This window comes from Lobosporangium transversale (genome assembly GCF_002105155.1).
Source record: "Lobosporangium transversale strain NRRL 3116 chromosome Unknown BCR41scaffold_1, whole genome shotgun sequence".
NCBI classification, from domain to species: Eukaryota; Fungi; Mortierellomycota; class Mortierellomycetes; order Mortierellales; family Mortierellaceae; genus Lobosporangium; species Lobosporangium transversale.
Genome location: NW_019028979.1, coordinates 1,649,345 through 1,664,521, shown reverse-complemented (window position 1 = coordinate 1,664,521; position 15,177 = coordinate 1,649,345). Strand labels below are relative to the sequence as shown.

At 42.8% G+C, this 15,177-nt stretch overlaps 6 protein-coding genes across 6 annotated transcripts; 2 read left to right on the top strand and 4 right to left on the bottom strand.

Annotated features, from left to right (window-relative positions):
• Positions 1 to 161: 161 nt before the first annotated feature.
• Positions 162 to 4,336, top strand: BCR41DRAFT_366743 (hypothetical protein; the record flags this gene model as incomplete). The annotated part of the gene is made up of 3 exons (XM_022026244.1): positions 162 to 1,037; positions 1,327 to 1,609; positions 1,770 to 4,336. The coding sequence occupies 3 exons, from the start codon at positions 162 to 164 to the stop codon at positions 4,334 to 4,336; spliced, it is 3,726 nt and encodes a 1,241-aa protein (XP_021886763.1).
• Positions 4,337 to 5,417: 1,081 nt separating this feature from the next.
• BCR41DRAFT_344525 (hypothetical protein) lies at positions 5,418 to 7,037 on the top strand. Its single transcript, XM_022022533.1, has one exon. The coding sequence runs from the start codon at positions 5,437 to 5,439 to the stop codon at positions 7,006 to 7,008; it is 1,572 nt and encodes a 523-aa protein (XP_021886762.1). The 5' UTR covers positions 5,418 to 5,436; the 3' UTR covers positions 7,009 to 7,037.
• Positions 7,038 to 7,852: 815 nt separating this feature from the next.
• Positions 7,853 to 8,938, bottom strand: BCR41DRAFT_391503 (hypothetical protein; the record flags this gene model as incomplete). Its single annotated transcript, XM_022028362.1, has 1 exon — positions 7,853 to 8,938. One exon carries the CDS (start codon positions 8,936 to 8,938, stop codon positions 7,853 to 7,855), a length of 1,086 nt encoding a protein of 361 aa, XP_021886761.1.
• A 612-nt stretch (positions 8,939 to 9,550) lies between these two features.
• Positions 9,551 to 10,894, bottom strand: BCR41DRAFT_366740 (hypothetical protein; the record flags this gene model as incomplete). The annotated part of the gene is made up of 1 exon (XM_022026243.1): positions 9,551 to 10,894. The coding sequence occupies one exon, from the start codon at positions 10,892 to 10,894 to the stop codon at positions 9,551 to 9,553; it is 1,344 nt and encodes a 447-aa protein (XP_021886760.1).
• A 566-nt stretch (positions 10,895 to 11,460) lies between these two features.
• Positions 11,461 to 13,533, bottom strand: BCR41DRAFT_391501 (hypothetical protein; the record flags this gene model as incomplete). The annotated part of the gene is made up of 1 exon (XM_022028361.1): positions 11,461 to 13,533. The coding sequence occupies one exon, from the start codon at positions 13,531 to 13,533 to the stop codon at positions 11,461 to 11,463; it is 2,073 nt and encodes a 690-aa protein (XP_021886759.1).
• Positions 13,534 to 14,039: 506 nt separating this feature from the next.
• BCR41DRAFT_344522 (hypothetical protein) lies at positions 14,040 to 14,770 on the bottom strand. The gene has a single exon (XM_022022532.1). The coding sequence runs from the start codon at positions 14,671 to 14,673 to the stop codon at positions 14,194 to 14,196; it is 480 nt and encodes a 159-aa protein (XP_021886758.1). The 5' UTR covers positions 14,674 to 14,770; the 3' UTR covers positions 14,040 to 14,193.
• Positions 14,771 to 15,177: the final 407 nt, after the last annotated feature.

Sequence of the window (15,177 nt, the reverse complement as noted above, 5' to 3'; positions counted from 1 at the left end):
CTTCAGGAACAGCACCTGTGTTTACGTTTGCGTCTGCGAAAGTAACAGAGGCTTCTGCTGAGACGACTGTTGAGAGAGAAAACAATAATAATTCAAGAGTCCCTTTGTCATTATCATCATCATCGCTGCCTTCATCCTTCAAGCTGAAAAATCAGCCGACAATGACAAATGTCCATGCAAGTGCGAGTGTGAATGCTGCGGCGTCTGATGATATGCCACAAGTATTATCTATGGTTGATATGGATACTCTTAATACAAAAAATGGGATCACAACAGATGACAAACAATCGTTGGCCGCTCTTGTGCTAAAAGATACCATATCTTGTGAGAGCAACAGCAATAACAGCAACAACACTGTTGTTGTTTCTGCTTCTACTAATGGTAGTACAATTTCCTTCGCCAATTACCAAAGCCAAGCACAGTCTTTTGAATCTCTTCAATCCTTTCCATCACACCCACAACAACAACAACAACAACTGCTCAACCCATCTTCTTCATTTCAGTCTCACACTCCACAAACTCAAAATCCAGCCTCTTCACCACCATCCTCGTCTTCCATTTCATCTATTCCCACCCTCTCATCCACTACATCAACCACTCATACTAACCAATCCAGCACCACTGCTACTTCTACCTCTACTTTCCACTCGACCACTGCTTCAACTTCAGCTTCAACCTCTCCCCCAGTAGTTCTCGACACTTATAAAAGACGTGAAGGAAAAACCAACCACACTCGCAAATCGGCGATTTTGCGAGTGCCCTTTCCCGCTAGAGCACCGCCACCGCCTAAAAGTGTCGCTCAACTGGAGGAAGCAATGATAGATCTCAAACTCTATGACTCGTGCTTATTCTGGGGAGGCGCTGGAGCTGTCAATCTCAAACCCGAAGGCAACTCTTGGGATGATGATATGGTGATTCAATCCAAGGATCCAGCCTGGGTCAGGAACTCGGTTCAACCACCCATTCCAACTAACCAAGAGTTATTAATTCTGCCGCCGATCGCCAAAATCGAACGGTCGATCGAAGTTTTTTTCCAGGTAAAAAAAGAAAAAAGATCATCCATCATCCATGCATTTAGTGCTTGCCTCACATGTAAAGCATGTGTCTCAACTGCCTACTACTGCAAGCTTTTCTTCTTTCAATACCCCTTTTCTCCTTAAAGATCTTCGCCCATGGCTTTTTTTGCTCCAAACGAAAACATCAACAAAGAAAATTTGGATATAAGATTCAAAATACATAAACATGGTTTTGCACACACTCACTTCTTATCGATTAAAAAAAAAAAAAAAAAAAAAAAAAAAAAAAATGTCCGTTTTATTTATTTAGAATGCACATCTGTTCCCTCCTTTCATTACACCCTTGATCGTCGAGCGTGCTACTCAAACGAGGTCTAACCAGGTCTCCCGCATCCTTCTCAACACTATCACTGGTATTGCCATCCGCATTAACCCTGATATCGAGAACACACCCGCCCCGTCCTTACTGTCAAATAATGCATTGGCTCCACAGAGGAGTGCCGTCACTGCAACAAGTGCAGCTTCTTCTTCATCCCCTGTCCCCACAGCGACCAACAAGATACAATACATGCGGTACTTTAAGCGAGCCTATGGTAATATCTAGCACTCATTCTCCATAGTTTTCTCTTTGGTTTTTTAAGTATCTTTATTGTGTTATGAGCTTCCTAGCTACAAAATCATCACCCATCTCTCTCATATGTTTATTGTTTTTTTGTTTGTTTTTTTTTTTTTTTTTTTTTTTTTTTTTTGTAGGCCTGATGGCACACCTAGAAGATAACCGGAGCACATACTCAACTGCGTATTTGCAAGCAACATTGTTGCTTTGCTATGTGTATCCAAAACCACAGCTCCGGGTAGAGCTATTAAAACTGATGACTGAAGCGGCCTTTTTAGGTTTACATGTGGATGCAACTCGGTGGATGCCGAAACCGATTGTGATCCAGAATCGTTGTTGGTTGTTTTGGGCGTGTTACATGTTCGATAGTGTTCACCATGTAATTCGAGGTCATCTTACTCAAATGGATGATCATTATTTGGAAGCACCGTTCCCACAACTGACGGAGCTGGATCATGATGAAGGACTTTGGACTCGATGGTTTATGGTCAAAGAAATTAACCTGTGGAGGATAGGTCGAAAGATTCATTCATTCTTCCAGACAGGTCTTCAACGGATGGATCAGCTTATTGAAACCGGAGGACTGAATGACTCTGCTTTCAATTATGATGTCAGTGCTAATCCCACGACTACAAATTCACTAAACCTAACAAGTATCCGAGAGGTATTGTTGAGTGGCGAGCATTCAGAGGCAGAATTGGTTTTGGCTCTCAAGTACTGGTTAGATGATTTACCGCCGAGATTGATGGCACAATTGGATCCTGCAAGCATGGATCTGATTGATCCTAGAGTCAATGGTCGAGCTGTGGGGCTACAGGTCGTTTACTCTATGTTGAAGGTCCTGTTGTTGTACCCAAGTATGCTGGCAATCGGAACAGAGTTACTTTCATTAACCGCAGTAGCATCCGTTTCTGACAACGGTGACAATAACAGTAACAATATCAACCGTAGTAACAATATCAGCCTTAGCAACAATGATAGCAGCATGGATAGCCAAGACGAGCCATCTGCTGGTCAGAGCTCGTACTTAGAACTGGAACAGCAACAGCAACGAAGACAACACCAACATTTCTCAAGAAGGCAGGCGTTCTTGGATAAGATCATGCAATGTGTACAAGAGGCAGATCATATAGTGACATTGGCCATCATTGTGTTGGAGCGATACCCCGAGAGAGCTAGAATGTCATGTCTGGGTGTAGCATTGGATTGGTGTCTTCGAATCTATCACAAGATCATCTTGGAGAAACCGAATGCCAGGCCAGGTGGCGACAACTCTCCCAACAGAAGTTGGAGCAACGACAATAACGGCATCAATAGACAGCCTCAGTCGAGTAAAATGGAAGCAAATGTATTCTCAAACAGACTGAAAGACCGCTGTAGAACGCAGTTGAACAAGGTCGCAAAATTGCTGGATCAGTTTGAAGGATTGGATCATAAACATTATTTCTCGTGGTTGACAATTGAGCTAGAGTCATTGGAAGAACATCAGAAGGCAATGCGACGAAGAATTATTGAAAAATGCCTAGAACCCATGACAGCGGCGACGACAGCAACCACAAGTGCTGTACCACCAACATCTTCATCAACTAATCTTGCGAGGATTTCTCTGTTGAACCAACAAGGCCTCTATCATGCTACTGCAGACTTCTTGGAGCAGCAGCAGCAGCAACAGCAATCTGCATCACGGCCAAGGTCTCATGATTTGCAGGCGATCATTAGAAAGCGACAACAAATGGGTGTCTATGCCAATTCAGGTATCAGACCGAACGGCGGTAATTATACACAAATGATGCCAGGTGGCACACTCTCAACATCAAGTACCAGTCCTGGCCACGAGACATCAGGAAGAGCAGGAGGTGGAGCAGTAGCAGTAGCAGTGACAGAAGGAGCCGCAATGAGCACGACCACAATGTCCGGATCTATAATGTCTTCATCCGCAGGCGCTCCTTCGCCTTCTACAGATTCCTCAGACACCGCATCGCCCTCTGCAGGGAGCGCTAGCGGTATTGCCATGTCAAACTCTAATACTTCCGGAGCAATCTTTACTGGGGATTCTGAGATTAAGTCCTCAATCCCTTATTCATCTGCTGCTACAGTGATGAATAGTAATGTAATATCAATGGCAGGGATTGGACCAGGAGCTGGTTACCCGTCCATGGAGCTAGCTGCACGTGATACTGATATGACTTCACTAAATCAATATCAGCATCCTCAACAACAGCGTCAACAACAACACAATCATCAATATCAACAGAGCCAACAGGGACATCAGCATCATTTGAATGGAGCAGGTAATTTATCTACAACAATGCCCCAGGGGTCATCTGTATATCACTTTGGGTACCAAGCTCAAGCACCTACAAGTGGAATAGCGACCAGCGCAATTCAGACCCATGCGTTTCCTGCAACAATGGCGATAGGATCATCTTCAGGGATAGGAAGGTCCATCTATTCACTAATGTCGCCAACATCCGGCCCGGCAGGTGGATTCTATGGTATCCCTACCTCAAGCATGTTAAACTATCCCCCTCCTCCTATGATTGCATCAAGTATGACTGCCACTAGCCAGGAACAAAATTCATCACAATCATTGCCGTCAATACAGCAACAACAACAGCAACAAGCACACCGTCAGCACCAACAGCATTCTAGTCAGCATAGCCAGCATTCTGTTCTTCCGTCATTAGACTCAATTTTCGATTAAAGAACGAAAGAAAAAGAAAAAAAAAAAAAAAAGCTTTTCATCCCGTCGGCAGATGGATATTCTATTATTATTCGGATCAAGTGTATGTCTATCCTTTGTATAATCATACTGCGATAGCTGTAGTCCTAGGTATTGTTCGGTCTGTATAGGGTCAGTTAATTTTTTGCTGTGATCTGTAGTTATTGATTATGGCTATTGACCATATACATTGAATAGAAATATGTAGGTTGTATAGTATTGTTTTTTTAACAAAATGCATTTTTCTCCAGGAAAAAAGAAAAGGAGAGAGAAGCAAAAAAGACATTAAAGGATTTGTCAAGATTATCACGCGTAGCCACTCCCTGTTTAACTGCTAACTGATAGATAAAATTATGGCTATACGGCGATATAGCTAAAAGGCCCAACAAATATTGGGACAACTTCAGACCACAGGTGGAGATCGCTATAGGTAGGGTAGCAGTTGTGCTTACACCTCACAGCATAACTATCAGAAGTAACGAAGTAACAGGCTCGAAAGGGTGTTGTAGCTGGCCATATAAAATTAACTATAACTATTTTGTTTTCAGGTTATTTTGTATCTACTAATTGGGCCATTCTGTCGAACCACAGCTAAAGAATCTTTGCGCAAAGCCTTATAAGCTATAGACGAGCCCATCTCACCTAGGAAGCACCACAGTCAGGCCTGTAGGCTAGGTTATAAAAGCCAAAGAAACTTCCTTCTCAATAAAGTCTTCAGTTTACCCATAAGTCTTAAGTTTTCTCTATGTGTCTTGTTCTTGACCTGCAGTTTATCTTGCCACTTATCTTTTTCCCTTTGCACAACAAGCATTTGTCTTCCGGTAACTCAGTTTGTGAGCTCACCTATGAAGCTCCCATTTTCTCTTTTGGAATCCTATGGCGCTGTTTGTCGTCAAGATTATTTGCCTCCATTTTGTCTTGTTATTCTTGTTGTGTCTAGCCTCTGCCCCTTAATCAAAGATACACCTATTACTTACAACAAGAGTCCACGTGATCAAAAAGCTCAACTCAACCATTTGATGGAAAAAAAAGAGCGATTAAAAGAATCCGACATGCTACACTCTAATCATTCCCATTGCATCATGGACAACTTTAAATTGAATCCCTTGGTTATTCCAGAAATCATCTTAATCCTTGGTGATTTCCTCGATGACAGGGATCTTCCATGCTGTATCCGCGTCTCCAAAACTTTTTACAATACACTTTCTAAGACCCTGTGGAGAAATATTAACGTTAAAAGTCGGTGGCGATGGCCTTGCAATCCTTCAAAGGAAGCGCTACAAAACAACAAGAAGTATATTGAAAAGATTAGTTTGCAAAACATTATTCCAAAGGAGATCATGTCATTGCGAGGATGCGATCGTCTCTACTCCATCGAATATGAGAGGGAGCGACATTTAAAGATTCGGCCTGACCTAAGAGGTCTTTCGGACCTCCTCAAGGCCTACAGTTCTACAATCAGAGAGCTTAGTTGCAATGGTATTCCAATTCCACAGGGGTTTTGGCAAGTACTACTGGAATGCACCAACCTTAGTCTCATAAAGGTTAATGAAGTACTCATAAGCAGTGGTGGCGTCGAATTATTCCTTCAGTTATGCAAGAGAGTTAGGAACTTAGACTTACGTCTCGTACGGATCTCTCAGTTACCTGCCGACTTTATTACCGACAGTACTGGAAAATATATTCTTACAAATGTTCAGAAACTAGATCTCGGCCCTGTCAAGATACTCCACTCTCCATTTCCATACAAACCGTCGTATTGCATTGGCACATTGGTTAGAAGATGTCCAAACTTACGTTCATTCACATTTGATGACGAGCCCTGGAGGCCTGGACAGCGAATTCCCTATGATTTTTACAAGGTAGCATTCCTTCAACAACCATGGACATTGACGAATTTATCAGAACTAACGTTTCCACACCATGTCATAAAGGATACAAGCATAGCGGCAGTCCTTAGGCAAATGACGGGATTAAGACGACTGGAGGCTCCAAATTGCGATTTTGGCCAGCTCTCTATCCGGGAATTGCTGGCATCTGGACAAGAGATTATGGATGGTGGACATATCGTTCGCAAAACAAGACTTCGGAGGCTTAGCGATACAATCGAGACAATGGTGATCAATGAAGAAAACCTTGAGACCGATGGGGTTGTTCAAATGGTTCTATCGAATTGTCCACATTTGAAGAAGCTCACTGGGCCTAGAATCACGGTGACAGAAATTGTCAAAGGTGCAGAATGGGTTAGTACTGAGTTGACTGAACTGAGCATCTTTCTTGAGGCAGATATTGATCAGGGCACTGAAGAAGGCATGGAGAAACAGCGTATTGTGTTTAGACAGCTTGGAAAATTGGCTCGACTACATTATTTGAACTTGACAGGACAGGATCAACGGTTTAGGAAAAGACAGACGCTGGACTTGAGGCTAAGAGCAGGTCTGGATGAGCTAGTCAACTTGAAGGACCTGGAAACATTAGAATTCAGAAGTGACTATCATCAACAGATGCAACCAGAGGATGCGACATGGATCGTGAACAATTGGCCAAAGCTTAAATATAGTTACCTCCATGGTCGTGTGAACAACAGACAAAGTATACACGATCGGGTAGTTGGTATACTTTGTTCTCGCAATACTCAGGCAACTCGATTCTAATATGGTTCCTGTTGAGGCCAATGGATTATGTATGTGTATCAGAACATGTATTGATTGTAAATTTGCGCTTTGGTATTGAGAACGTAACTCAACCTTTCTCGTTCATATTTGCCTTCCAAGCGGGAATTACAATGACAATGACAATAATAATATCGATAAAAAAAAAAATAAAAAAAAAAAAAACTCATTGTGATTGTTTATAACATATTATTGAGAATCTCGACTTGATCAAAAGAATTTTATAAAGCTTATATAATGTAGGATTGGAGGATAGAACTTGAGTCTATTGAGAGAGTAGTGACTTGAGCTCCGTTTGGGTGAAATGTATGCTATCATGAAGATATTATTGATATTATTGCAATCTCTCTTTGTAATTGGTGAATTTAGCTTCAATGTCCTTCATTTACTTGTAATAAAGGAATAAATGGCAAAAGTCCTGCTAATATTACGTTGAAAATGATCTCTCTGTATTCCAGTCATATTTGACCCTGCGAGCCATGGGTATGATATGAGCTTTACATTTACAATCCCTCCTTTCCCTTCTCTGAACACAAAGTTAAGTACTCCTCTTGAAACGATTCATGGAATATGGGCTTCTTTTTTTTTTACCAAAGTGCATTTGTCTAAAGATTGTAAGGAGCGGTCTTCCTTAAAATTGGCTTCATAACTATATTGTAGAAAGCCTCAAAGATCTTCGGATGAGGAACTAACACGCGATCTCAAGCAAGGAATGCATTGACTTCATGTAAAACTCTATGTATATTTATTTAGCATCTTAACGCTGTGCCGACTATGACTAGGCATTTTTTTTTTTTTTTTTTTTTTTTTTGGAGTTGAGTTAAACTTAAAAACCACCAATGACAAGCATCACAACGATCCCAAGGACACCTACAGCGGCTTTCAAATTGCTCCTTGGCAGTGACAGTGCAGAGGATGGTTGGAATAGGTCGGTTGGGTTGACTGGCGCGGGCTTGTACGAATAGTGATTAGTCCATTCTGCTTTTTCGATATCGTAAACCATCAACAAGTTGCTAATAGGACCATCAGATCCCCCTCCCCAGACAATAAGATAGTTATCCGAGACGGCACACACATGTCCATATCGTGCACCGCCCACAACCCCCACATTCTTTCCTCGTTTCCAGGTCATTGACTCGACATCATACAAATAGACGTCATCCAACAAACTGGCTCCTTGGTCGGACATTCCACCGAACAAAACCATCGTTCTGCCTTCATGTGCTGGAACAAAACATGTGCTGTCTCGTGATGAAGGAATATCACCCTTGGTTGTGAGCAAGCTCCAGCCAAGCTCAGGGCTGTACGAATATAGGTCGTTATTCGTATTATTCGTATTATAATCACCACCACCAAACATCAGCATCGCTTTCAGAGTAGGTGCCCAAGCTGCTGCATAAAAATGTCGGCCCATCAGAGCTGGGTGCAAGCCCTCCTTTAGGAAATCTGAGCTAGAAGCATTGTAGACTAACATCTCGTTGCTACCATCTAGAAACCCTCCGTATCCATTAGGGACATAGATAGCTCCTGTATCTGGATCTGTAGCTGCTGCAAGGCCACGGCGCTCCGTAATATAGTATTTTTCTCCAAGTGATTTCCAGGAGGAGGCAGCAAAGTTATATGAATAAGCCGTTGCATTCGAGATGATAAACCAGCTCTTCTTGTCCTTCGTAAGAGCTCCAGGCGCGGCAAGAGTAGCCAAACCGCCAGAAAGCTTCTTGAATGGAGGATCTTGAGATGTGCTCCAGGATTTAGACAGGTCCAATGAAAACATCTGTGAGCGATCCAAGCGACCTTGATGACCACCAACAACATACATGGTCTCTCTTTCGATGAAAACACTGGAGGAGTATATGGTCTGCTCGGGCTGAAAGGATTGCAGCTCTGGTTGCTGAGCAAGTGTGGTCTTCATGACAAAGAGATAGAGAAGACATAAGCCGAGGCTTTTCTTCATGGGGAAGAAGAGAAATTGAGAGAATATGTTCATCATTTGTGACCTAATAGCTGATCGTGAAGAAAAGTGTAAAAAAAAAAAAAAAAAAAAAAAAAAGAAGAGGAACTGAAAGACGAAGGCAAGGAGGGGAAGGAAAGAAAAAGATGGAGAAAAGAGTCGAGAATATGCAAGATGGATTGCGCCCTCACACCCAAAATAAAGTCATTAAGGTGGTGCTTCGCCATAAACAAAACTGGCTTTGTTTTTAATGTCCAACAGAAAAACAAGAGCCTAAAAATACAATGTTATAATTCATCTGTATTGCTTTATTGCTCTCCATTCCATTTGAAGGAGTGTATGAATATTTATTAAGTGTGTGCTGCGAAAAAAAGGCGAATTAATCCTAACAAGGGATTTTCTTTTTGTAGATGAACGATGATTGTCTTCGCCACCTTTTTTTCATGTGAATCATTTATTGTATTAAAGTGCTCAGTTTCGATCTTCTACTTCACAAGAATTAAGCGGGTATGGTTCGTAAGAGCCCTGCCTTGCATTATATTCAATCTGTCTCACGCGTCGTGTTAAGACTCTCTATACCTCCAACGGTCTCACTTGCTGTAACTGCCTTAATTTTGCAGCTTGTAATTGGATACTCCTGGCTGAAGAAGGGTTGTCAATCTGAACCTGGCCTTGAGCTAAAACAGAGGAACCTTGGACATGAGGAATCACAGGATGGCTACTATTGCCGCTATTAAGGAATGCGCTCTCGACGCTAAGATGATTGGGCGATTGACTGCCTTGGCTTGGCAGGAAAGGTCCCGTATGGTTGACATTCCCATGATTGATATCCTCGATATCGTTACTCTGTCCAGGAGGAGCTTCAGATTTGCGGCGGCGGTAAAAAACTATACCTGCAGCTAGGATAACAACAGCAGCCAACCCACCTACAGCGCCTCCAATGATGGCCCCCAAATTTGTATTTGAGCTCTGACCACCGTTGGTGTCACTGAGACCAGGTGCCAAATAGAGTGATTCTGATGGTTTTGCATTTGGATTTGAAGCCCCCGTTGGAGAATGATTGAACTCTGTCGTCCATCTGGACGTGATCATGTTATAAATGATTGTTGTGTTCAATTTGACATCATCAGGGCCACCATCTCTAGAGGTAGATCCTCCCCAGACTACAAAAAAATCCTTGCTAGTAGCACAGGCATGGTTCATGCGGGCACCTGTAAATCCAGCATCCGACCCTCTTGTCCAGATCATGGTCGATACGTCCAGGATATAAAGGTCACCCAAAACTGTGTCTCCTTCGCCTAGACCGCCAAACAGGATCATTTTTGTCCCTTTATAGGCAGGAACGAAGCAGGCACGGGAACGAGGTGGGGGAAGATCTCCTTTGACAGTTGGCTGGCTCCATCCTTTTGCAGGATAATAAGCAAAAAGACTGTTGCGAGGATTTCCACCATTGCTTGAAGCCCCACCGAAGATGAGCATGGCCTTGATGGGTTTCGCCCATCCGACGGAATAATAAACGAGTGGCACCAAGGGAGTGTACATCTCTACAATATTTTCATAACCTGTTTCAGGTGTATAAATTATCATATATGTCCTATCAGGTATAATAATCAATCCCTTGAGGGATAAGCCATGCAGTAGATAAAGAATCCCAGTCTCAGGATCTATGGCGCCTGCAATACTGCGAGTAGTACTGACCGAAGGGATCGAAGAGAAGGGTGAAATTATTCTCATGGCCGCAGTCTCGATATCGTAGGCATAAGGCTTCCCGCGAGAACTCAAGTACCAGGTCTTGCCATCCGAGGAAATCCCACTGGGGATCGCGGCATCGCTCAGGCCGTCTCCTAGTTTCTTGTAAGCTGGGCTGGAGGCACTCCAACCAACTGAAAGATCAAGCGCAAATGTCTGAGAGACCATTCTTTGTTAGAATTAAGCCATCCTCCCATGACGTACAAGACTTGGTCTTCAATGAAGGCATTAGCTGGTGAGTAGGTAGCATTAGGTTGATAAGATTGTGTGTGGATTGGAGTGAGGATGGAAAAAAGGATGAGGGGATATAACATGAAATAGGCTTTTTGTGGTTCGGAAGCAGTGGGAATGAGTCGCATGATGAAGAATGAAGATAGGTTAAAAAAAATAAAAAAAAAAAAAAACGCCGTGAAAGGGTTTGTGCAGATGCTGAAAGATCCAAGGCGGGAAGGAATAGGGTAAAGTGGCCAAGGAAGTAAGGTGATAAGTGATAAAAGAGGAATGAGGAATGAGGGAAGAGCAGACATTCCCTTCTTTTTAAGTCTTTAGAAGTAATTAAAGTCATGCTCATGACTGAGAATGTTTGGATGTATTGGCCTTGGCGAAGACCATTTTGTCACCGCTCTCCACCAATTCTTTTTTTTATTTTTTATTGCTATGCACAAATTCAACACTTGTCCCTGCCCCTGTCTGTTCCTCTCTATTTTATTACTTATTTTATTTTGTTTGTTTGTTTACTCTCGACAATCAAAAGTAATCTGACGCGTCTGGCGTGCCAAACATTCCAATATTTGTTGGTACCCATCATTGGTTATGGAAGGATTTTCCCGGAGGTCGAGTGCTTTAAGACTATTTCCTTTCAATGCAAATGATACAAACTTCTCTGCACCATAGTCGTCGAGATCATTACGGGGCAACGCCAATTCTTCGAGCTTCCTTAGCTGTCTCTGCATCTTTTGATGCCGGTCTACGAAAAGCCCATTAAGCGAAGGTGGCGTGAAGGCAGCTCGAGACACACACAGAGCCTTAAGTATTGTAGCATTCCCAATAAGCTTAGCCAAATTAGCGGCTGAAGCCTCAGTATTGACCAACACACCGTCCAGTACCAGCCGCTTCAACTTTTTACAGTCGATCAAAAGCTTGTCCTTTTGAAGGAGAAGCGGCACACCAATGACAGTTAGATACTCCAATGTTGAACATTTTAGAATCTGGTCGAAGCCCTCATACAGCTGGCCTGTGATTGTATTGCACCGAATCTCGAGACTTGTGAGAAGTGGTCGTTCCTGGAGAGCCTTCCCCAAGCCAGAGAATTGTCTGCAGATGGAGTTGAAAACGGTAGGATCGGTTTCTCTTCGATCTCGCTGCTCAAAGTAGCCTGGTAAGACCCGGACAACGACTTTCTCGGCCACAGCACTATTTCTAATCGCCTCGGTCAGGACCTTGGCAGAAACAAAGTCCTTCAAGACCACATTGATCTCTTTTTCATGCTTACTCAGCTCTTTATAATCCTCCACAGTCGTATGATGCGATCGATCAATGTGCTTGCCATTCAGAAGAAGGGCTCGACATTCGGCACAAACCCAAACGAATTTATGTCCGTTTGCGTTATAGACCGACAGGCGCGAGAGATCCCCTGTCGTATTCTGATTGTTGTCCGTTAATGCAGATAATAGGAGATACTTCATAGCGATTTGTTGATGAGAATCAACTAAAGATTGGACCCTATACATGTCTTGGAGGCTCAAACCAACTATATCACTCAGATTCCGGTTACCCAGCAACCGCAGGGTTTCTGTCATCCCGGAGGTGAGAGAACTCGTGGGTATCCGAGGCCCCCCAGAAACCGCACTGGCCATACTAGCGCCCTGAACTACAGGACTGAAGATTCTGCCAATACTTCGGATGGCACCTTGATGGTTATGAAGGATATTCGAGGGGACCTTGATTGTATATCCACTATGAGCTGTCAGATGGACCAATTTAGCGTCGTTGCTGCAGACAGAGGGACCTTGACAGGGGATCAGGATCTGGAAAGAGTCAAATGCACTAGGTATCAAAGATGTATCCAATGGTGGAGTTACTACAAATAACATCGGTATGTTGTTATCAGACGGTTCAGCTATGATTCTCAGACCTCTTGTCGCGAAATGGCCACTGATAGTGGACAAAGGCCGTGGATTGGCTGCTGCGTTTGTGTTGCTATTACTAGTGCTGCTGATGTTGATATTGCTGCTGCTGCTGTTGGTATTTATGCTGCTGCTACTGTTATTACCCATACCGTTGCTTCTTTCGGCGTTGCTATTACTGTTGTTGTTGTGGCGATGGTGGTGGCTGTTATTGCTGCGTGAATCCCTGCTATTAGTACTATTGCTACTGCTGCTACTGCTACTACTCCTGCTGTTACTCCTGCTGATACTTCTGTTGCTGCCTCTGCTATTATCCCCAGATATGGGACAATCTTCTGCGTACAACAAATCAGTGTTGTCCTCATCCCTATATGCATCATACTCTAGCGCTTCCTGGTGCGCAATCCTTTGTGCCATGAGAATGTCTTTCTCCTCCTGTGTCAAGACTCTGGCAGAGAGTGAGGATCGGTGTCGAGTATGCTCTGATGATTGGTACTGTTGTTGTTGCTGGTGTTGTGGCCTTGATGACCATGGCAGCTGTTGTTGGTGCTGTCGCTGTTGGTATGGTGGCCATGGTTGCTGTTGTAGTAGTTGTTGCTGCTGTTGTTGTTGACCAGGTATGTACACATGTACGGTAGTCTGACTTTGTCCAGAGGAATGCTGCGTGATAAAATGAGGCATGTGAAATAATTTAACAAAAGAAGAATGTAATCGAAAAAAAAAAAGTGTTTGTGTAAAATATTTCCTTACTCTCTTTTCATCGGTCATAGAAAGGAGAAGGGGCCCTTCCCAATGTACATTAAAATCATGTTCCTATCCATTTCGTGCTCAGATTTTTTATTTTTTTGCTTCGCCAGTCCAACTGACATGAATGAACCAGAACATGCACAAAAAGCAATGTCAGAGGTACATACGGATATTGTCCAACAAAGTATTCAGAAAGGACATCCGAGAGATATTTTTTATGCGCTGTCCATTACACCATCATAGTTTTTTATTTCTTAGGCTTCTTGGACGTGTGAATTATTCAGTTTGCATTGACTAACATCGGAAACGTTACGTGAAATATTTGGCCAGCAACACAGGTTGGAAAGATATAAACATGTTTGGATTTATGCTCCATTAGTCTGGAGCTGTATTATTCAATTATTCAATGGCTAATCTGTTTTTTTTTTTTTTTTTTTTTTTTTGATTGAGTGAATCTCAGGAGTCAGAAAAAAATAATAAATAAAAATAAAATACATCAATACATTTTTTTGTATCTGCTCGACAAGGAGGATCCTATAAAAGCACCTTTCAGGAAGAAGACAACCCAAAGAATGGGCCAAATATATAAAAATCTCAAAAAAAACCACCTGACGCGAGGCCCGAGACCACAAAGTCTGCACAATAGCCGATGATAGAAGGTGAAAATAGCTCCATCATATTGCCAGGCAGCTTTTTGAGCTTGCTTATTGTATCAGGTTTTGAATTTACGGCAGTAGTAAAGCGGTGATGACACTTATCGTGATGATGTGGACATGGCATAAAATGAGGAGGAGGAGGTTGTGATGGGTGAAGTAGGTATGGCCATGCGAAGGGAAATGATGCCACTGCCATTGAATAAGGCGGGGGTTGTGACGGTGCTGGTCCCAGTGGCCAACTCATAGGCGCTGGTGGGTATGTATAGCCCGGGTAAGTAAGATGCATGGATAGTGGCCTTGACACTGGCACAGGCTGTGGCATCGGATAAGGAATAAATTGCGGCGGAGCTTGGCCCCAGATGATGGTCGTACGTGTATCACCATGTTGGTGAGTAGTAACAAAGTGGTTCCAACTCATTTTGTACTGTTTTTTTACTTCTGAAGATCAAAAAAGGTGAAAGGTTGTGGATGAACTGTAGGTCAAGTGGATCGAGAGTTTTTTTTGATGTGAGAACAGAAAAAAAGAGGAGACGATATACGATTTTATAAAAAAAAAAAAAAAAAAAATCATTTGGGCCACTCTCCACTTTGTTTGGGATTGATTGGACAAAAAGAGAAAAATAATAACAGCTTCGCCATGTAAATACATGCCTAGATGCATGCATGCACTCTCCATCTTGGAAGATGCAATTGGGTTGACACAAACAATCAACAAAAAAAAAAAAAAAGGTCAGGGGAAGACGAGAAGATTGTGACACATTTTGTTTGTTTGTATAGTCGCTGCCGACAACCCCTGCCTGACAAGTTGGCACAAAAGAGAATGGAACAACGGGAGATGGGGCCGAGACCCAATTGAGTGTCTGAATTGCAAGGAATTGCCCAGAACGCACAACTTCACAGTACATGTATACTTAATTTCCCA